This window comes from Egretta garzetta, unplaced genomic scaffold (genome assembly GCF_000687185.1).
Source record: "Egretta garzetta isolate BGI_Z169 unplaced genomic scaffold, ASM68718v1 scaffold72, whole genome shotgun sequence".
Classification (NCBI taxonomy): Eukaryota; Metazoa; Chordata; class Aves; order Pelecaniformes; family Ardeidae; genus Egretta; species Egretta garzetta.
Genome location: NW_009259032.1, coordinates 2,820,771 through 2,843,761, shown reverse-complemented (window position 1 = coordinate 2,843,761; position 22,991 = coordinate 2,820,771). Strand labels below are relative to the sequence as shown.

At 41.2% G+C, this 22,991-nt stretch overlaps 1 protein-coding gene across 1 annotated transcript in view; it reads left to right on the top strand.

The window, feature by feature from the left end:
- The window catches only part of LOC118451875 (PDZ and LIM domain protein 5-like), a 44,317-nt gene extending 41,718 nt beyond the window's left edge, over positions 1-2,599 (top strand). The window contains exons 10-11 of the mRNA XM_035890333.1: positions 215-330; positions 951-2,599. Of these exons, the coding sequence (XP_035746226.1) occupies positions 215-330; positions 951-1,040 (206 nt within the window). The 3' untranslated portion in view covers positions 1,041-2,599. The remainder of the gene's footprint in view (positions 1-214; positions 331-950) is intronic.
- Positions 2,600-22,991: the final 20,392 nt, after the last annotated feature.

Here is a 22,991-nt window from a genome sequence, read left to right as displayed (position 1 = left end):
AGGATGAGGAAGGGGATGAGAACTGAATTAGCGAGGAAAGGAGGGCATCCCGGTCTTTCGATCTAAGAGCTCTTTACTCAGTGTACCCAGTATTATAAAACTCGACAAGAACAAACCCACTGCCGTTGAAAGAAAACCACAAAGGCTTCAAAGGGTCAGTCTCGCTTTTCTGCTTATGCTTCGTCTTTAAAATCTGTTTGTTATTTGTTTGCAGATTACTATGCCCTCTTCGGTACTATGTGCCATGGCTGTGAATTCCCCATTGAAGCTGGAGACAGATTTCTTGAAGCTCTGGGCCACACTTGGCATGACACTTGCTTTGTATGCTCAGTAAGTAAAGCTAGTCTACATTTTAAGCAAACCCATGGCAGCAGTGCTTGTGCTAACCTGACCGATATGGGAGTTAACAGCTATAACCTCTTTCAATCCTCTGAGCCCAAACAAAAAGCACTTTCCCAGTTATTTGGAAGGTGGACTGCTATTGTGAGCCTTTGGCAGGGGTCCAGAGGAATTGGCCTGGATTGCAGACATGTGTCCTAGCATTTAACCCTCGTTCCTCGGAGCAAGTGCTGAAGGCTATGCATGAACAGGCTGTGTTTCTAAAGTAGCAAGACTGCTTTTGAAATAAAGACACTGTAGACCTGCTAAAACTGTGCGACTGAAAAAAAAAAAAAAGCCCCAATCCTAATGATTGGATTTTTTTTTTAAATACTGAACCTAACTGTGCTCCCAGTTAAGAACCTGTTGACTTAAAGAAAGGAAGGCTGTGTTTACATCAACCATTAGTATTGCATCAGAAAGAGTATCCCTAAGAAAAAGGTAATAATTCTTGTTCTTTGAATATATTTGTGCATAGAACAATGCCATGATTTGGCATTCCGAATAATGTATGGTGTAATTTATCCATCTCAATTGGGCGATCTTTTCTTTTTTTTTTTGTCCCATTTCAGGTATGCAGTGACAGTTTGGAGGGTCAGACTTTCTTCTCCAAGAAGGACAAGCCACTGTGCAAGAAACATGCTCACTCTATCAACATCTGATGCTTGGAGCTTATCTTGTGTAACAAGTGTACTGAGCAGAAAGAAAGGTTAAAATGTCCGTGTTCAATAATTGGTTAAATTTTTTTGTATACGATTTTCTAGAATGGAAGAGAAATGTGGGAACTTGCAGAAGGAGTTGTACACTGATTTTTAGAGCATTTATCAGTTAGGGTTTTGCTTCATAAAGAGATAGAAATTGGGAATGCACCCAAGCCAAACGATTAGAGTGCCTTTACCTCTACACTTGGCATGTTACTATATTGGTTTCATGATTTTATGACAACATTGATATCTGCTTCAGTATGAGCAGTGAAACATCTATAAAAATAAGTACCTGATATAAGAAGTCTTGGTTTGCTGCTATTCAGCAAATAAAAGGAGGTTGGCTTCAGCAATCCAGATGACTTTATTGTGCTGATGTTCTTTAAAGTTTGTCTAGAAGTATTGCAGCTAAACTTCATTAAGAGGAACTCAAAGCAAAGATAAGATTATACGGAACATATAGGTCAATACTGGTATTTTTATCTGATGCTCCTATACGTGAAGCTTCCTGCACCATTACACGTACCTGTGCCTTTGCAGTTAAATCTCTGATGGATCTGCAAAGGACAGAGATTTTTACAAAGCAGTTAAGTGGGGTGGTGACTATGCTGGTGAACAAGAATAGTTTAGAAGATGCCACTTAGAAGAAAACATAAAAGGGATACTCTTCTTTAATTCCTGTACTACCAGAACACCACCCAAAAAAACCTGCTAGTGAAGGTGTGATTGACAGGATGGAAATGCCAGATCAGATCTTAAACATAAGGGAGCAGGGAATCCCACTCCTAGGTTCGCAGTTCGTGTTTTAGATAGTTGTAAGTGCCTTGGAAAGGGGAAATTGCACTGAATCTGCAGGTAACGGTGTTTTATATCGAAAATGTGAGACTCTGGTGTTGAATGAGGGAAACTGCTGAAGTGCAACTGAGGACATTGTTTTTCTCTCAGTACATTGCTTACCATTGTAGCTTGTGAATATGTATATTGGTGGTGTGCCAGGTAGTGTACCGAAAACTTAATTTCTTGCTCAGCTGTTAGGATTTTTATTAGTTTAGGTTTTATTTCTCTCTTTTCCTCCAGATGTGGGGAATATATTGTTGAATAATATAGTACTGAGTTAGGCAGCTCAGTATCTCTCAGTTCTTGCAAGGGAGCGGAGGGACAAAGCTGTCATTATGCCTTTACTGCGAGCCAGGAGACGCAGCCAATTCTGTGGCTCGATACGAATTTTGCCTCCATACAGAGAGTCAGCGCAAGACCTGCGCGCCAGTGAAGTCCCACTTAACTTCAAATTAGGGCTTAAGTGGTACGGAGCAATCGTAGGCAGATAGGGAAGAGGTGGCAACCCTCTGCATGGGGTGAATTTCACTCCAGCAGGGTTGCACTAAGGGCCACATCAGATTCCTGAAGGAAACTGAATTTACATGCTGTTTAATTCAGTGGGGATGTCAGAGTTGAACTGTTAGTCTTTAGTGCTCTTTCTAGGAGACTTTAAAAGTAACTATTTAGTAGTTTTGTTGGTGGTTGGTTGGGGTTTTTTGGGTGGGTGGGTTCTTTTTGGTTTTGGTTTTTTTTGGTGTTTTTTTTTTTTTTTTTTACTGATACAAAGGACAGGTTTATCCATAAAACCATGGGGAGAATCAAGAAAAATTGCCATGGTTGAGTAAAGCAATTGTAACAAGGAATGTCAACAAAAGAGGGGGAAAGAAAACCAAAGTTGCTGTACTGAAATATGAAAAGATATTTGGCTTTCTTATTAATTCAGAGGGACAAGTTCACATTGTGGGGCTGTTTCACTTTATTTCCTGAAGTTGATTTTCTCCAATGCTACCACGTTTCTTTTTTTTAACTTCTGGTGGTACGGAAGAAATGGCATAAAGCTGTTGAAAATGTTTACGCTCTTGTAGATGTACCCATTTGTGAATTTGGCTGAAAATCAGAAGGGTAGAAGCAGGCTGGACCAGATACAGTAATCTATGAGCCAGGTTGCTTTTGAAATTAGGTGGAACGTGGAGAAATGAGACCTAGAGACTAGGTTTCAGTGGAGCTATATTGCACATGCGAGAGGAAAGAGGATGGGAATGCACAGGATAAGGCGTTCAGTAATTGCTGCAATTCAAACCTCGCTATTTTAAAGTAGGATAGAAACTTTTCAGTTTGCCATTGTCTTTAAATTGAATTTTGTTTAGTTTCATAATTTTAATTGGAATTACATTTCTTAATCCATATGCTCTAGGGTTTGAAATTTTGCAGTCGTTAATGAATCGAGGACAAAAGCCTGAAAGGCTCCAATAGTACTGCTTCATTTAGCTGCCTTGCCTTTTAATTTCTGCTTTTATCTATTTGTTTAAAATGTAAAAGGAAGCATAGAGTCACTGATACATAATGAATATTTAATGGCTCTACCGAATTATATAAATCAACTAAAAGGAACATAATTTTTATCTTTATTTTAATAAGTGAGATTTTAGTAGAGCACTTTATAATAATGCCATATATCTCACGGAATATTTATTACTTTTTGTGTTTAGGACTATTTCATACTGGTATCTTTGTATTTTATTTGTAAGACAGCATATTTACCTCTAGAATCTTCTGTTCTGTGAGTGTGTGTATGTGTTTGTATATACTTCTCTATACGTGCACACATATGCGTGTGCATTGAGAGACATACATATATATGCACATCTACATACATGTATTTGACCGCAGACTTGACATAGCAAAAACCAGCACCGTTCCATCATCATCTGGGGATTTTGTGAGATTCCCAACTATTTTTCATACAACACATGGATAGCATTCATGTTTTGAAGGAATGTTAGAGAGTCAGGAGAGACATGTTAGTAACCTAACTACTGTCATTTTTCATGTGCATTTCTAGTCAGTAATTATTTTCCTTCCAAAACTGCCTGTAAGAGAATCGGGTTTAACTCTGAAGGTAGAAGGTCTTTGTAAGTGAGTAACTGAATCATGATGATGATGGTTTCAGTATATTGTGACTAAATAATTCAGAATTATCTGTAAATATAAATGCTTAATATAACAATGCAATAAACTTAAAAGCAAAAGTTGAGTTGTGGTTCAGCATGTGTTGGTCTGTTCAGTTGTGTGCCTGTCTCTTCATGGAGCTATTCGCATCATCTAGCCGCACGAGTGGCTTTGCAAACAAGAGGAAGAAGGGGAACTACATCAACTCGCAGATTATTTGTTTGAATTTCCTTTTTTTTCATTGTCTTACACTAAACAACCAGCTGTTACGTCCTGATGATTTCTGTGCTTGTGTTTAATGCCTTTGGCATCAAATTTTGGCTCTTCACATTTGCAAATTTAATTGGAATTAAAAACCAAAACAAGTAAATAAACGCAACACAAACCCCCAAACTCTCTATCTGTCCTCACCTGTTTTGTGGTAGTTGGATGTTTTCTTTTTCTGAATCATAGTTGGTAAAAGAAAGTCGTGATTGTACACGTGAATAGATATCATTTGAGTTGCTTGTTCTTCAGTTTTTTGGAGCAGAACAGAGGTTTGCTTTACAGAAAAGGACCTGGGGGTCCTGGGGGGCACCAAGTTGACCATGAGTCAATGATGTCCCCTTTGGGACAAGGAAGACCACCAGCCTCCTGGGGTCCATTATGTGGAGCATTGCCAGCAGATTGAGGGAGGTGATCCTTTTCTCTGCTCAGCGTTGGTGAGACATGTCTGGAGTGCTGGGTCCAGTGCTGGTCTCACAAGTACAAGAGGTGTGGACAAACTGGGGTGAAGAGCTAGGAAGATGATTAAGGGCTTTTGGAGCATTTGTCATACAAGGAGAGGCTGAGAGAGCTGGTGCTGTTCAGCCTGGAGAAGGCCTTGAGGGATCTCATCCATGTGTTGTACAAATACCTGGAGGAGGGAGTAAAGAAGGTGGAGCCAGACTCGGCTCAGTGGTACATAGTGGCAGGACAGCTGTGAGGATGGTCAAACACTGGCACGGGTTGCCCAGAGAGATTGCAGAGTCTCTGTCCATGGAGACACTCAGAACCTGAACGGACACGGCCCTTGGACTAGACGAGGTCCCTTCATCTCCAAAGCTCCCTTCCAACCTCAGTAAGTCTCTGATTCTCCATCTTTTCTCAAGAAGGAATGAAAGATGGAAATATGGTATTGAACGCTGTAGAAAATGTAACAACGTAAAAGTCTATATTGGCCAATTACTGTTTATTTGCTATCTTTACTTCATTCAACCGCCCGTCTAGAATACTTTGCGATATTTGTTTAAAGTGTTTAATATTTTTTCCTAAGTTGAGACTTTTCAAGGAAATACTGCCTGCTCTGGCAAGCATTAGCCGATACCGCACTTAGCCTTGGCACGCAGCAGCCTCTGCTTTCACCGCGGGATACTTAACCGTTTGCTATAACATGGCCAATTACTTCACGATAATACCAGCCTGGTAAGCCTCTCCTTAGCCGAGTATCTCTTAACTAGGCAAATGCACCGTTGTTTTCTACCTTTATTTACACAAGTGAAGGAAAACACTGCACACAGCTCTATAAAATTTAGAGGCAACTTTACAGAAGACTTGCCTCCCCTTCAGTGTTTAGGCTATGAAGGAGACAAACGCAAGTCTATTTGCAAACAGTATATTAAACTCCAGAAGCCAAACTTTTAAAGCCATCAAGTCTGCATTTGACATTTTAATGGCAAAGGTTTGGTTTCTGTCAATCACAATGTGGTGTAACATTAAAATGCACCGACAAAAAAAAAAAAAGATCTGTCATTCATTCATTAAGACACTGTAATCCAGTGTAAGATTTATAGGCTTAAAACTCAACAGTGTGTTTTCACAATAAATCCACTTTCACTGCTCGGCACAGAACAAATCTCTCTGTCACTCAAAATGTTTGCTGGTCAAAATGCCCTGTATGAGATCTTCAAAGGGTTTCGCACAAAATTGCATATAAATCCTTTTACCAGCAAAGGCTTAATTTAGGTTTGAGTTTTACTTTCTCGGGACATTGGTTAATATCTTATGCTCAGACAAGATCTTGGTTATATCAGAAACACATAGGGCCTAATTTATTATTAGCAGTCTGGTGTTAATTAGGGGGAATTACCAGAAATAGTTTGCTTGATGGAAATTTATTATGGGATCACACTTTACTGATGGCAAAATAGGAGTCACTGAAAGAGTGCAGCTCCTTCTCATAACCAACTAATTAATAAGGTGCCAAAATTCCTCTGAGAAGGGTTTGGTCCTAACTATGGGAACCTCACAGAGCAAATGGTTCCTATGCAGTATTTAAAATTTAAAAGAGGAAAAGAGAGAGGAGAAAAAGCTGCCCAGCAGAAGTCTCAAAAGTGGTATGGCTTTTTCTTGAATTTATAAAAGAAAATATTTAGCTGTGTTTCCAGGCTCATTAATGAGTTGCTTTTCCCAGACAGAAAAACAACAGCTAGTTTGTAATCTCCTTTGCTGTGCTTCAACTTGGGTTTCAGCTTTACTTGTGCATACTGCATGCTACAGCTTGTAATTTTACGAACTGGGCTTATAATGAGCTTTTATATTGCTCTCTATTGCTCTGCCTAAAGGTCTTTTTCATTATCATTTGCCATGAAAGTTGAGGTTGGCATAGATAGGAAACTTGTGTCGATGACTGAAAAATGGGGCAAAGTATCCATATCTCAGATAAACCCAAATCTAGCACACGTACAGCGGTTTGAGGATAGGAAATCACTGTCTGTTGTTAGGGGGTCTCATGAAAGTTTTACTTGTGTTGGAATGGCATGCTATAATAAGATGGATCGCAAGCAAAAACATCTCTAAAGAAATTTAAAATCACTGTGCTACAATTTACACATTTGGAAAGATATTTTCCATAAGATATTTTTCAAAAGTATTTACAATGGTAAGGTATGCAAATTGTAATAAAGCGCTTTTGTGTTTGCACTGGAAATACCTTAAACGCTCTAAAAATATCTAACATTTGGGGTGTGTTTTAAAAGGTTTCTCCTATACTGTGAAACTAAGGATTGTGTCATTGTGATCTGAGTAATCTTCACACTTTCCACAGGATCACAGTTATTTCCTTCTTAGCACTCGTGCCTTCACGTCACTTTTTCTTACTGCTGGGCAGTGCCGTTGGTTGTTTTAAAGCATTTCAGTACAAGATAACCCTGTCAGGTGTGTCCCGTATTTCTCTTTGTGATGCATCAATGAAATGTCAGATGTTCCTTTGCTAAATATAAACTTGCACTACATTTTGGCACGCTTTCCAAAGTGTCAAGTTTTCCCACCCAGAAGTTTCCGCTGGAAAAATAACTCAAGATACCTGACCAAAGTGGTAATTGTATCCCACACAAACTCCTCCTTTCTCTTGAAATCCATCAAGCAAAAGGGAAACACATGAAAAGAAGCATAGGGCCAAAATCACTGATAACCTAAGCAGATACAGCCCCACTGATTTCAACTTACTCTCCTCCAAACTAAAAACGACTGGTATCAAAGCTACAGTAATTTTAAGCTTACATTTGCCCAATGAGTGAGATCAGAATTAAACTAAGGATCTGGGGCCTTGGTTTTAGCAGGATTTCCACTAAGTGTCCCAAAGCTACTTGAAGGAAGGCTCTCGTTTGGTACATAACAAGACAGCTGAGTACCATGCTACCCAGAGACAGGAGCATCGCTACAAGAAATATCCCTGCATCCTAACAGTGTATTTCATTTCCCAAATCTCAGATGTTCAGCATCTCTGGACGAACTGTAACAGGTTAGGTAAGAAAGTGAAAATCTTTTCCTGATACTAATCTGCCTCCTCTAGCACCTCACTCATTCAATGAAATTTAATTTAATTGTTATACACTTCCACTCAAATAGAACAATTTTGTACTCAAGTTTTTGTACTCATCCTGTGCTTGGATCAGTATTCTCTGAGAATTAAAAAGGATGGTAAATTCGTAAATAATCTGGCTCTGCATGAAAGATGAACTAATGGTATTTGCACTAAGTTGAGGCACTCTCTGCAGGTTTTATCTGCGTTAGAGTTCTTCAGCTTTTCTTGCCATTTATGTTATCCTAGCAGCATTCCTCCAGATTATGTAAACCCTTCGAAGTGTCCTTTAGGAGTGGATTGAGAATTACTCAGATCTCTCAAAAATTACCAGAGTATATATTTTTTTTTAATTCACTTCCATTGTTGAAAGTGTTGATGACGACACATAAATCAATCACTTACCTTCTCCTGCTGTGTGCAAAGAATAAAATACATTTTATAGGGCAAGATTTTTTTTAATATAGGGCCTGCTTTTCTTTGTATGTTCTCAGCCTATGCCTGTTGGAGGCAGGTGGGGTATAAAATAGAGCAACTTAACATTTACACCACCTAGGGTCCAAATCTTGGACTTATACTGGGCTTTAAACAACCCCAGTGAAGCTGATCTGCTATGTGACTTTTTTTCCCCATGTGGTACCCACTGACAATCAGTAGAGGATTACTGGGAAATTCTGACCAGTGGCATCTGGAGAAGAAAATAGGTTGGGCTTTCTCTGAAATAATTCAGTATGTATCAGCAGAAGTGAAATGATACTACAGTAAGGCTGCAAATTTGTCTTGAAATCTTGCATGTTCTTCCATATTTTTTTATATATTTTCCCAAGTATGTGGCTAATCAAGTGTTTTTTCCCCACTTTTAATAGAACGCATCTCATACTTGGCTAGAAGATCCCTCTGCAAAATTTGGAGAGATGTTATTTTTGATGCTTTCCTTTTCGACTTATTCCAAGTGGATGTCTGTGGTGTCTTGGTAGAGATGGCTTTCTGAGAATGCTCTGATGAAGTCTATGACACCCCAAAAAAAACCCCAGCAATAGCAGATTGTCTTCTACAAGGTATCTAGAGACTTGGTATAGGTTTGCTAATACCGTATTCATCTTCTAGGCAGTTACTTGGTTGTAGTAGGAGAACCTTGTATTTTTTCTGCTCAATGGCAATTAACATTCAAGGATTGTGGTGTATTGTGGGAGCACTGGATCACCAGTTAGACAATGTTACGGTACTACCGTGAAGCGGAGCGTTGTAATTTGGAATGTGATGGGATAGATGTGGTAATCATAGCTCTGCTATGCAAAGGGTGCAAACAGTTAAATGAAAATCAACGTATGGGAGCTGGGGATTACCACCTGCACCCAGGCTCCAGCTCCTTTCCTTGGATAGTTCCTGCTGCCACAGAGATCTCGGCGGCAGCAGCAGCCAGCCGGGCCAGTTCCTCCCAGCAAATGCCCCTGCTCGCTGCCTCTCTGCTGGTCATCCATCCCTCGCCCAGCGGCACCCTGCTGACACGGAGCCTTTGCTCTCCCACATCCAGAGTGCCAAAAATGCATCTTTGGAGGCTTATGTGTAGGTTAGATTTTTAAATTAAGTTCAGGGTGAATCATTGTTGAGTGCAAGTGTGAGCCTACTCTACCAATACGTGTATGAGTTAATGTAATAAATTATTTTTTTTTTCCAGGGAGCATGTTGAGAGATGACTCTATCTTCTTCCTGATAGGGGTTTGCAAAGTCAACCAGGATGGAAATTGGCACCCCAAATTACTTCCTTCAAACACTAATGGTGTTTGCTATACTGTCCTTTGTGTCTTCCCATGATATACGGTAAGCTCCTGGCTCACTCCTGGAAGGCAGAAAGGGTGTGCTGGGCAGCAATTTTGGGCTGTGCTTTCAGTCACTGTAGAGACAGAAGGGAAAAGCCAGCTGGGGCGGAGGCCAGGAGACGGGGCACAGTGATGGGGGAAAGGGCAGGTGACAGCGGGAAACAGCTCGGTGGTTAGAAAAAGGGAAGAGCTTGTGCGAGCCATGCCGGTTTGCCAGTTGTTTCTTGTCAGACATTCACGAGAGCATGGTCTGAAAAAGGGGGATGATTTGGGGAGGGTAAGGAAAGACAGCAGGCAGGAGCTGAGGATGCTCCTAAGGGGGACGCAGACCTTGCAGCCTCGTGGGAGGGAATGTTTCTCCCCTCCCTATTCCACATTTATATTAATCACCAAATTGTACGCATTTTTCTTCTGCCGGCTTTTTTCTTTGAGATCAAATAGCTTTTTCATCTTCACAATGTACTTGGGAGCACAGACAAATCCTCTTGTGTCACCGGCTGATCCTGGGCTACCCAGAGGCTGACGTGAGTGTTGTTTAACATTACCAGTGCCTGTTGCTGTTTCAAATTACACCCTCCCACCCTGTGCTGTCTGTAGCCAGCAGCCCTTTCTCAAATTCCCCCAGGGCTTTTCTGCTCTGAATTTCTTCCAGCTCCTGGCGTGGCCACCTCTGCTAGAGTCCACGTGGAAGTTTTGCAGAGCAGCTCCGTGGGTCTGTGAGTGGGAAACATGCCTCGAGCTGCTGCAGCCCTTGTGCAGTACCATAACTCACAGGGGATGTAATGGACTGGAAAATCTCATCTAATCATTAAAATTAAGCTTTTTTACCTATTGCTGTGTGCAAAGTTGGAGCTGCTGTTCTCCACGCAAGAGAGCCCTGAGCATCCGAGCTAATCTGTGCCCCAGTGTGAGGGGCATCCAGCAGCTCTGGGAGCTGACAAATTTCTGGGAGCTCTTTGCAGTGGCCCACAGTTAAACAAATTCATTGCTCCTTATGGGCTGTGGATTATGTACCTTGTCCAGCACTACCCCAGTGCATAGGTTTCATATCCTCCTCCACGTCAGCCGGAGATGAATAACTGCGTGAGGATCTGCAGAGCTAATCCGCAGTCTGATACCCCCACTTTGTCATTTTTGTCAGTGCTCCCTTGTTTGGAGTTCCTGTCCAGCTGGAAGAGCTCCCCGGCCCTTCCTCTCCCACCTGCTACCAGCACCTGCAGTGTTTGCAGCCGGGCGGGCAGGGATGGGGGAGCCACAGCAACTGCCGGTCGCCTGGTGGCAGCTGCGATTCAACCGAGCAGTGGCTGGTCATTGAGGATGCTGGGGGAGTGAAACACCTCGCCTCTCGCAGTCCTGGGCGTCCCCTGCCTCGGCCACGGCCAGGCTCCTGGCCTGGACCACAGGTGGAGGGAGCCTCCAGGAGCTTCTGCTTTTCCCTCCTTGCCCAGGTTTCTTTCTCCTGGGGCCTGTCCAGCCCCAGCAGGCTCTGAAGAGGCAGGGTGTAGGGATGGTGCCCCGAAGAGCACACGGGATGAACCTGCAGCACATTTTAATGCGCAAAGCATTTTCAGTGTTTGAGGGTGAACATGTTCTCCATTATTCACAAATGAACATGGTAATGTGGTTGTGTTAGGCAAGCACAACACACCCCACGGTAAAGGCTGTTTTCTCTTTCTTATATATACATAGTTTGATGTTTACAAATAATAACTTTAAAAAATCATGGAAATAAATTTTGCTTTTGATTCATCAGCTTTCTGAGGTGTTGTTCGTCTAAGTCCCAGTATCACTGAAAATTAGGATCTGAATCTCAGCCAGAACATGTCATGAGGGGAACGGGGATGCTACCTTTAGGAGGTGCTCTCATTTCACTGCATTTAGCTGTACGGATTGAGAGTGGATTCCTATGGAAACTGGAACGCACAGTCAGGTAATCAAAGGTTGTATCTGAAGAGGACTGAATGGGCACTATCTGCTTCCTAACTTTGGAGTCCTTGACTTTTCAACCTTACTGATGTTATTTTAATGGAATATAATCTGTACAGCAAAGGCACACGTTGGCATGGTGTTTATAGCAATGCTCTGGTCTGGTTCAAAGCTCAAACTGTTCAGAGATTTGGAGTGTAAAAATAAACACAAGGGCAGACGACTTAGTAGACAAAGCCAGGCACAGCAGTCAGTGATATGACCTGACTAGTGCAATGTCTGTATGGCGCGTGTGTGTGCGCGTGCGGTTACAGAAATGACGGCCTCTATAGTGAAAGATGCACTGAGCATCCTCTGAGTTTCCCCCCCTTGGAATAGATCATTCTATGCAGCAAATGGCACATGAGGAAAAGGGCTTTGAGAGTCAGTTTGCTCTAGATAGGAAGAGGGTATCAATAAAAGGGCATGTGAAGTTCCTCTCATGAGCAGAAATGAAGTTGCTTTAAATTCCGCCAGAAATTTTGGGCAAGCTCAATTCAAATATTCATGTTTAAGTTAAAGACCTGGTACGCTAGACATGGACAGAAAAAGCTAGAGCAAAACTTGTACAGCTGAAGCAGAGGCTAATTGCACAACCTTTCTTGCAAATGGAAATTCTAACTAGGGACTTAAATACTTTTCTGGTTAATTTAATAAAAATCATCCTGGTATGTTACTAGACTCTTAAGAGTTGGCCAGAGGAGATGCATGGAAGAGAGCAAATAGAGACGGGGAAGGAGTTGATGATACTGGAGAAGTGGTGCTGGCAGTTCAAGCAAAACAGAATCAAAGAGGACATTGCTTTCAGGTGAGGTAAGCTAAATATTTGGGGGTTTTTTTCCTAATTTTTTCCCCCCACAGCTTAGATGGAAGCATTAGCTTCGCTTTTCTCATAAGATAAATTAGCCAGAGTTATTAAGCAAACTGTTTATTTTGTATTAATTCCAATCAGTCTGGTTTTAATTATCTTTCTTTTGTTATGGTTGTCATACGGATAATACTATGCAGATTCATGCAAAGAATAGAAAACCTTATGCTCTGAATCATAAAGACAACGAACACAAAACGCAACCTGCAACCCTTCTCTCATTCTTGGTCGTTGCCTCCTGACGGATGAGCTCCATTACAGCAATCTGTACGGCCTTTTGACCTGGGATCTGGACTCGGGGAAATGCCCCTTGGAGTGAGGCAGGGACTGCAGGTAGCACAACGCTTGCTGCGAATGCAATATTCAGTGCCTGGATCCCTCAAAGCCCTGAAGTACGTGCTTCCTCTTAAACATGTAAGAAGTCCCCTTGAAGAGAAGTGCTCTATTAGGCTTTGACTTCAAGCAGTCTGTCACAGACATGTTTAAAATAATATTTGTAAGGCGAGTTTATCAATGTTTATATTCCTAGCCTTTTTTTTTTAATTATTGTTGTTTTGAAATTGAGCAGGCTACTTCTCTTCCTTGCAGAGCCAGACAATACGCGTGCTTTTTAAGCTCCTCACGTTTGTCACTTGATGTAGAGGGTGGGTTTTATCAAAATGATTCACAACATTGCCATTACTCCGCACGGCTGAATTTGTGGAAGGTAACCACTTTCAGTGATCTTGAATCAGTGCGATTACTTCTGTGAGGCTAGTTCCAGCGTGAATCTTCTCCTGAAAGTTACAGCTGCCTGAGAGCCATCAGTGGCAATTTTTAATTCTGAACTAGTGAAATATTTAGCATTTGGCATGTTATATGTTTGGATAGCTAAAAATAGCTGCAGTCGTTGGGACTGTGCTATCCTGCTGCTTCCCAGGTCCGTATCTACATGCTATGTGCCGTGGTACGAAGTTATCCTCAAGTCAACAGCACTGACCTCTCAGTGCTTGTTGCATGGAGATGTAAGACGTCAAACCTAAACCACGTCACTGATCCAGTAATGGGCAGAAACAAGCTACGAGAGAAGATTTATGCTGGAACTAGAGGAGGAAATAGATATTTATGGATGCTGTGAAGAGAAAAGAGGCCATCTGAAGCTGGTCAGGTTGGAGTCTGGTGCAGATGCAGCAGCCAAGAGGGGAACCATGCCTGAGCGGTGCAGGGCTCCGTGGGGCTCTGCGGTAATCACCACTGGGTTTGGCCTAGATGGCTGCAACTGGTAACCACTGCATCTTCTTATGGGAAAGCAGCTGCCGTTTTTCTAGGGGATATTTTAAAGCACCTTGTATTTTGTCAGAGTTTCCCCACTCGTGTTGGGAGAGTGTTTCTGTGCATCGCATCCTTGGCTTTGTTCATTGATTTGCCCACAGTAGAAGTGGTTTCCCTTCTGCAGTGCCATGGAGGAGCCAAAAGCAGCACCGTGGAAATGAGTCCAACAAAATCTCAAAACAAGCTGTATGCAGGTAGCGCCAAGAGGTAATTCCCGTAGCTCTTGGGAATTAGAGCTGATAGACCACCTTCATGTGGGAGAGTTGGCTTTAACTTTTAAAACCCCACATGAGAATTACACTGTGTGCAAGAAACGCATTGCCTGCAGTTTTACAAGTGAGTCTCAGGTGCTCCCAATACACCAGAGCACAATAAGAAATAAAAGGTTTACAGTGGAATTTAATTCAGTGGCAAATAACTCTAACAAAACAGATATCCCAGAGGTTGCTGGGATAACTTTGGAATGAAATCTTTACAATAAGGCAAAGCAGGACATGGATATGTGCAAAGAGGATTGCTCCCATCACATTTTTTTGCACGCTTGCATTCGAAGGCTGGTTCAGGCTGCCTTTGCTGTTTTGCGGGGCTCCTGGCTTTCCTCCCCCCGGGAAGGGAGCAAGGAAGATGCACACAGCACCCTGTAAAAGGGAGAGGAGACAGTAAATGTTTGCATCGTTGCACAGCTCGCGTTACAGATGCTGTCCAAGCCTTCCAAGCTCCTCTTCAGGAATGAGATAGCGTTACAGTGCATTTGCACAGGGGATATCTAGGAAGGACTGAAGTGAAATTATTTAATTGTAAAGGCTGGAGACTTTAAAAAAAAAAAAAAACGACAAACAAGAGCCACAGAATTGAAAGGGGTTTGTTGATTCTTTCTTTTTGAAGAGCCTGCAGGTAAAATTGCGATGTAAAATTATATTCTATTATATTTTCTCAGAATTTGGAGCCTCTGCAATATATACCGTCTGTGTAACTTATAAATGTCAGAGCCCTTCCCAGTAGATTTCACCTGTAATATATTTAATGTATGGCACTTATGCATAGCCAAAATTACCCTTCCTAAATAAGTTTCAGCAGGGATTTACAGCCCTTGTTACAAGAATAGTTCATGCTGGCATGTGGTGTGAGTTTACCCAAGTGGACAGAGATGAAGGGAAGCGTTACCTCAGATCTTGATATGATTATTTGCCCATCTGTGTAGTCCTTCTTTGAATATTGCCAGGATAGGAAATATAAAATGGCTCCGAAATGTCGAAGTCTTTAATTAAAAAATAAACAAACCAGTGAAATCTGAAGCTAATATTACAGGGGGAAATAAAAATAGGAACGAAAGTGTAGGTAAGGGCTTTGATATGATTAGTCAAATGCCAATGAAGCCAAACTCAAGCTCTGAGGATGTTTCCTGAGAAGCAGTTAAAGTGATGGCTGCACTGCTTGCTTGCTGGGTGCTGGGATTGCCAGAAGGGCCAGCACTGGTTTGGGGTTGGTTTGGTTTTTTTTTCTGAAACACTACAACTGAGAAGCTGGAACAAGAGAGGTGGTTTGGATGTGCATGGCAGCTCCCGGGGCTCCCTGTCTGCCTGTCCTTGGCAGAAAAGGAGCCAAAAAGAAGCACATCTACTCCCTTAAATTTTGAATTTTGGGTCTCCTTACCACAGCCTGCCTGGGCAGTGGAGGCTGAAGCCAAGACCTTGTCCATTGTATTACGGGTGTGTTCCCACCCTCACCGAGCATTACAAACTATGAAAGTGGGGCGGATGGAAGAAGCCCGGTTATGATTGCCATTTCATCGATGCACATTTCGGTCCTGTTCTTTTGGCTGTGTCCCAGGCTGCCGAGGCAGGGCAGGAGCCACCCCTCCCCCCCCTGCACCCTCCGGTGCCTCCTGCACCTTGCACTGGGGTGGCTGTCCCTGCCCGCAGCTCCAGGCCAAAGAAAATACGCCCCAAAAAGCAGAAAGGTTAGCTCATCTGTTGCTTATAGCCTGCAGCCTTTGTTCACGACAGCTACTATATTGGGAGTTTTCTTGGAATATGGAGTTATAAACGGTAATGGGAGTTCTCAGAAATATCATTTCAACTCCCTGTACTTGTAACCGATGCCAGCGCGTTCGGGCTCTGATCGCAGTCTCCAACCTTGCCCTCATCTTTAAGGGACTCTGCTTCCTTCCTCCCAACAGACAAAAGATGTCAGGCTTTTTAAAACGCAGGGGGCATGGTCTGGCAGAAGAACAAGTTTTGTCATACGCGTTTCAACGCTCGTCACATCTCCCAGGAGATGCTCGTTAGCCAACTTGAAGTGACTTGCATTTGCATGCAACACCAAAGGACAAACGTGCCCTTGAAGTGATCAGCCTGCAAACGTCTCATGCTGGTCCAAGGGAAAGGATGGCTTTTTCTTTTTTTCTATAGAGAATGGAAAGTAAAATGGATTTGACAGGAGTCTGAAAGCAAACAAATTAACAGAGAAAAAGTTCTTTATTTAGAAAATGTCATTGACTGTTCGAGAATAGAGAAATGGGAATTGAAAGGGATATCACACTTCAATTTTAACTAGCAGTGTGCAGTCACTTTCTTTGGATATCCTCTTTCCTAGCTGATATTTCCTCTGATTTATTCCACTGCAGAAGTGGATCATTTCAGTGGGTTTTATGTAAGTCCACTTGGCTGTTTTACAGTTCTCTGCATGTTTCAATATATTCCACTGTTAAAAATTTTAAAAGTAGGTGGGGAAAGAGGAAATTTCTGGTTAATATATAACAATTTCTGAAGTCAATGTGCCTGGACTCAATTTTTCAGGGCATTTTTCCAGACATCTAATGATGCCAGAAAATAAAAATAGCCAACTAGCAGGACCTTTCCTACAAACTGCTCTGCAACCCAGCAGAAGTTTCATGGCCCTAATCAGGGCCTTTCTCTACCATCATTGGGGAGAAACTGAAAAAACTATCACAGGCTGTTTAAAACTGCTGTAGATGACTAAGTCTGCTATAGCAGAAAATGTTGAACATCAGAACAACTGTGGTTGACCAAATGGTCTGGCTGAGCTTTGCTCGCGAGAATACTGGAAACTTCAGCTGAGCATTTGTATTCATTTACAACTGGCCACAAGAAGGTCAGCAGTCTCAGCACAGATACCAGGTTGGTGCTATTAGTATTTCTATTACACACGCTCTGGACAAATACAGGTAAGTCTGGAACCAGTGTATGCAATCCCAGGGGTTTCAGGTAAGTTCAGATGCAACCGATGAGAGAAAAATCTTGGATTTGAAAAAAAACCACCTGCTCATTTTTCAAACACACATGGTTTGGATCATAAATAAGAAAAGCCTCACATTAAGAATTTTTAGAGACAAACTAATAAAAAATTAAGTGGGTGAAAAATGGAAATAGAAGACCTGAGATGGGAATGTTTTTCAGTTTGGTTTTTTTTTTAATTCTCTGGCTTTTGAGAAATTGTAGTAAAAGGATGTACATCTTAAATAGAGTTCATTTTGTGAGTTTGCCCATGAGATTTATTGCATTGTATTTGAAGAATTTCTATCTTATTGGGATATTGGTTTGCCCAGAGAAGTTGTGTAGCCTCCGTTCCTGAAGGTTTTTGAGACTGAATAAAGCCCTGAGCAACTTGGTGTGATTCCATTTGGAGCAGGAGGTTAGGCTAGATACCTCCCTGAGTCCCTTCCAAACTGAATTACCCTGTGATCCTATCAAGCAGACAAAGAAGGATGATTTTTATTTCACACTTTTAGACAAAATTTTGTGTGTTTGTGATTGTGTGCAAGAAATGCTTTTCTTGATGGAAAGCAAGGACTTATACTGGATATATATATATATATAATTTTACACACTTTCCAGGAAATGTTGCTGAAAATATCATATCAAACCACCTTCCATTTCATTAACAGCCTTCTATGATTTTAGGTGTGAATGAAAATATTACAAAATGTGGAAGTTAAATAAATGACGAAACATAAGAGCAGTTAATGACTGAGTAGCTTGGCAAATGAAGTAACAGGATAGTGTGAACTATATTAGCTTAGAAGGTTGACCTACGTGTGTTGTTGATAATACTCTACGCAGGATCAACATTATAGGCTCTGCAGTTATTGCTAAAGCAGAAGGGCCAACCTGGAATAATTCTGGGACCACCTCATTCATCCCACCTATGATTTATGCCAGCTGCCAAATGTTCTCTATGGAATTCTTACTCATGTCTTTATTCTTATTCTTGGTTTGGCTGATAAAGTAATATCTATGCTGCTAATCCTTATTATAGGATTTTTTCTGTCACTTACCTTGTGTTGTTTTTATTTATACGTTTCCAAAAATATATCTGAAGAAAAATGGATGTATAAGAGACTGAATCTGAAAACTTATGCTTGTGCCATTCATAATATTCCAAACTCTTCAGTAAAATATTTCGATTGGCCAAAGCTGTTAGAATAAGCATAGGGAAGAGGCTCTGTATCCTTGCCTCCATGCATGCATACATCTCGTTTTAACCTGGCTGCAGCCCTACATAGTAATGTTCATGGAAAACTCCACAAAGGTAACATGGCACGGATTAGCTTAGCAGCTGAAAGATGAGTAAATTCAACAGTAAGGGAAAAATGAAATTAGGCAAAGGGAAAAATCAGCCGAGTTATTTAGTGATTCAAAGTCACTTAGACCTCAGCTGTTTTGGGTTTGAACACAAGAAAATGAAACTACATGGGCTTTATGTGAAATCTCTTCCATCTGGCTCAAACAGGAAGCCAAACTTTTTGTCGTCTGTTAAGCTATGAATTTTTCAAACATGTTTTTCATAGATCCATTCTGAGTTTATTGCGATGCTTTCCAGAGGTCACGGTAGAAGTCACTGTAAATAGATTAAATTACCGATCTTGTACAAAGAGAGGAGTGTGTACAGTCGCTGGAGTAATCCCACTCTACTGACTTCCCAACCTTTTGTAAGTTGTTTCAAATAGCAAAGTGAAAATCTTCATCTGCATTTCTTTTGCCTTTGGATTTTTCCAAGCAACTCATCAATTTCCCTTTCACCTGCACAGAGCTACCCAAATCCTCTTATTTCATGATACTGATTTATTTTATGATACTGGCATGTTGGGGACTGTTGTTGGCATTTAGTAGAACATGTGAAATTTTGCTGAAAGATTAAAAATTTTTACAAGGAAGAGGTGAAGCAGAGAAGATGGACTAGGAAGCTTGAAGGAAAGAATAATGTGGATTCTTATTGTTTTCCTATAATTATTTATCGTTCACAGCCCGTCCTGTTTCTTTTGCCCACATACAGAGATAGCAGAGCAAATATGTTCCAAAGGTTCGAAGTGTGCAGTACTGCAACTAGACTTATGTATAGTATTAAAACCAAAAGTGTTATATTTAAAAAGAGGTAGACGTAGGTTTAGGTACAGAACAGTGCCTGGAATAGATGGGAGCGCTAGGCATAAAGTTTACTTTTGAGAAAGAGTTTGCAATAGGTGTCATTTTAACGATTGATTCTGGGATTAGGCTTTCGCCTTAAGAATGCACTGTGCAAAAAATGGAGAAATGCTTGTTAATACAGACAGAGTAATACATGTCAGGGGTTTTTTTTTAGCTATAAATTAGTTCTGACATAAAATAAGAAAATACTTGGGTTTAAGTGTTAGCTCTGTCATTTGCAGAACTGGAAAAAAAAATCCATGTCCCAGGACTTTTCAGTGCTTAGAAAAAGTTGCTTTTGGGACTGAGAGACACTCCTTTGTATCTGCCTGTGGACAGAAACTTGCTCAAGTGCTAGAGGTGAAAATAATGGAGGAAAAGAAAGAGAGTTTTTGATAGGTGATTCAGGTTTCTTAAAGTAACATTAGAATATACTCTGAAGTTTCACATTTTAGAGAAGGTTGAAAGAATTACATCACTGAATAGATACGGGCAGAATGCTAATTGTATCATACCCCTGCTAAATTAACACATGGGTTCTAACTCCCATATCAAGTGTGCCTGTGGGTATAAATATATATACATAATATGTACATGTATATATGTGCGTGCATGGGTTTCTGTGAGATGAAATAGCCTGTATACTTTTTCCTGGGTTATGCCCAGCACATTCATTTAATTATTCAGCAAGGACATACACTACCAAGTTCTTGGACCTTTTTTCTTTCATTTCTTTTTCTTTGTAAAAGCTTTGATACTTTTTGGCACTGGTTCATATAGTCAGGAGAGTACACTTAATGGGCCAAAGGCATTTTTATTACCCTTTAAAATGTTTAACAGTGTTTCTGTATAATCTCTTGACATGTTCTATTTGTTTATTTCTGTGTATTTTTGGTATAAAGTGGTAACATTGTGGTGTTAGGTTTTATTACCTTGGCACTGTCATCATTAAAGACGTATCAATTCTTCCCTTATGCACTCATATTTTTAGGGGCTTATATTCTGGACATGGAACTTCATTTCCAGTGGGTATCCCAATAAAAATGCCCCAGTGAGATGCAAATCATGATTTTCTTTAATTAAGTTTAAAAGAAATTGCTTTGGCAACTTTCAAGCAGCACAAAATCTGTTTTGAGACTTTTTTTCCCACAAGTGCAACAGAAAAAATACAGGTTTTATTTGAACAGTTAAGGGATTGATCCATCACTTCTTAGACACTTTGTTATCTTAGTTGTAATGGGACATAGTTTGAGATGAGGCTGAAGGTTCAGGTTCCTGAAGTGACATTCAGTTACTGAATAGCTTAGCGTTCCTTTTACCATGATGTGAGAAATGCAAGTGGGCTGGGCACTAAATATAAAGGAATAGCTGTTTCGCATGAAACATAGGAAAATCGAAGAGCATAGAATCTGGATTTTCTCATATACTGCAAACAGGGAAAATAGTATGCATTTGGTCTTCTGAGTTTAAAATAACAGCAACGTATTAGTCACTAAAATGATATGCATTTTTCTGTGTTTCCATTTGCACCGCTGATTATTCCTTCATTTTTATGTGTGGGTATTCTGCCAGTTAAATATTCTGATTTGTACTTGATTCAATGTAGATTTTTTTAAGAGGATCGATCAGTAATTAGGACTTGGTTATACAGTCCCTAAGAAGGAGCTGCACTGAAGTGTTGGTTGTTTGCATGCAGAAGTCAGACATCAGTATCTGAGTTTTGTCAGTATAGGCGTCTCATTAATTCAGTGGCTGTGAGCATAGTAGACCACCTTCTAGACGTCTGGTGGGTGGCAACACAGGCGCTTTTTTACTGCCTCAGTTCCAGTCTGTTGCACAGCTCCATAGAAAGAAATGGTTCATGGTTAAAACAACTCAGAGTCAGATTTCGTTTCTGACGCTGCTGAGCTTTGCCTTTCAATAGGCAAGGGGACAGCTACAGCAACAAGCTTCTCAGCATTTGGAATCTCTTTTTCACCGCTATGTGTATTTTGCAAGGATTTTTTTGTTTCCCTTTTTTTGGCAAAGAAGACCTAGCAAGAGCCCAGCAGTACTGTTATCCTGCAGTCTGCAAGTTGTCCTCCCAAATGGTGCTGAGAAGCTGGAGCTCTGCAGATGGAGAAAACTAGCAGATCTGTGGTTTGACCCTAGGCTCTTTCACCCCCTCTTTTATCATATGCAGAGCACAGAGGTGCAAACAGATGCTAGTAAGATCAGTAGTTGAGTCCAATGCTGCACCAAAATGGTAAATACAGCGACTAAATTACACAGCCCAGAGCATTATCAACAATCAGGGCCAGTATCTGGGTATCGGCATCCGAATGGTTCAAAGGTTCCTAAGAGTTCAAGGTAGGGTCAAAAGACAGTTTTATTTTCAGCTGCTCCGGACAAGGCCCACCAGTGATTTCAAATTTAGTGCTATTCCCAAATGTGGGATAACTCATTAAAAAAGTCCAGTGCTTGGAAAGAGACCAGCATCAAAGATATATTTGCTACTGTTCTGGTTTTACTGAAGATGGCTCCTCTCTGTTGAAACAAAATGGTCAAGGTATGTCCATTATATTTTAGATGCCTTCTGGTGGCAGAAAAACCCATTCCAGAATTAGCAGTGTATGTCATTAGCATACATGCAGCGTATATAGAATTTATGAATGTGCGTATAGATATATAGATAAATACATACATATATAGATATCCAAGAAGTTAGGAGGGGAGGTAAAATGTGTACGAGGCTGCTACATAGTGCATCTTACTCAGTTTGCAGAGTGAAGCAACACTTGTGCATCCGTTCTGGTAGAAGCTGATGGAAAATCAGTAGATTGCAGTCAGTTACTCATACTACATGACATCCTAAGCCGATGGGAGTGAGCAAGTACAGGACCAACTACTTTTTTTCCCTACTAAGGACTTACTCTTCACATCTTTGGTCAAACACCATCCCCCCTGGCATGGCATAGAGCCTTGTTCCACATAGGAATTAGCTTCCCCATCAAGCTGTGGGGCAGTGCACAGCCAAGAAGCAGGTCAGAAGCTCCTCCTGTTTGTCACTGGTTTCCCGGCCTCAGGAACAGCTATAATCCTTGCCTGTCCTTGCATGCTTGGGGTCTGCAGTGTGGAATATAATGGCTCGTAAATCACAGCGTATGGACTTCTGCTGGTTGTTTATCTGCCATCTCAGAAATCATCATTTTTAATGCATGACTGAAAGCCTTATTTCAATTAGGGGTCTGTGCCATTGGCTACCAGCTGTGATGCTGTGGAGTTTGCTGTGACAGGGTACTCCCTTTTTCCCAGACCAGAGTCTCCACTCAGTCTCTTGACAGTCTGCCAAGCTTCGCAACTGGAATGTGTGAAGTTCAGTTTAGAAACAGTTTCTTTCCATCATTCGTGCCTGTTTTGATCTAGTATGTGAAACAGGTTTCTACTTTTGTTATAGGGCTCTTGTTCATTCTTGGCAGATTTAAATTCGTTATATAATCTAGCAGCATCAGATGACTGCCTAGGAATGAGTTGCAGATGCATCTCCTGAGATACAGAATTCCTTGCTACAGCCATGCATTGGTGACTTGATAGCCACCACTATACGACCGGAGTGGTGGCAACAAAGGCATCATGAATTTGATAAAACCAAAACCAGATGTAAAGGACTCTGAAGGGGTGTGATACAGAACTGGCCTCCCACACCTTAAGAATGATGGGGAAAGCATTTGT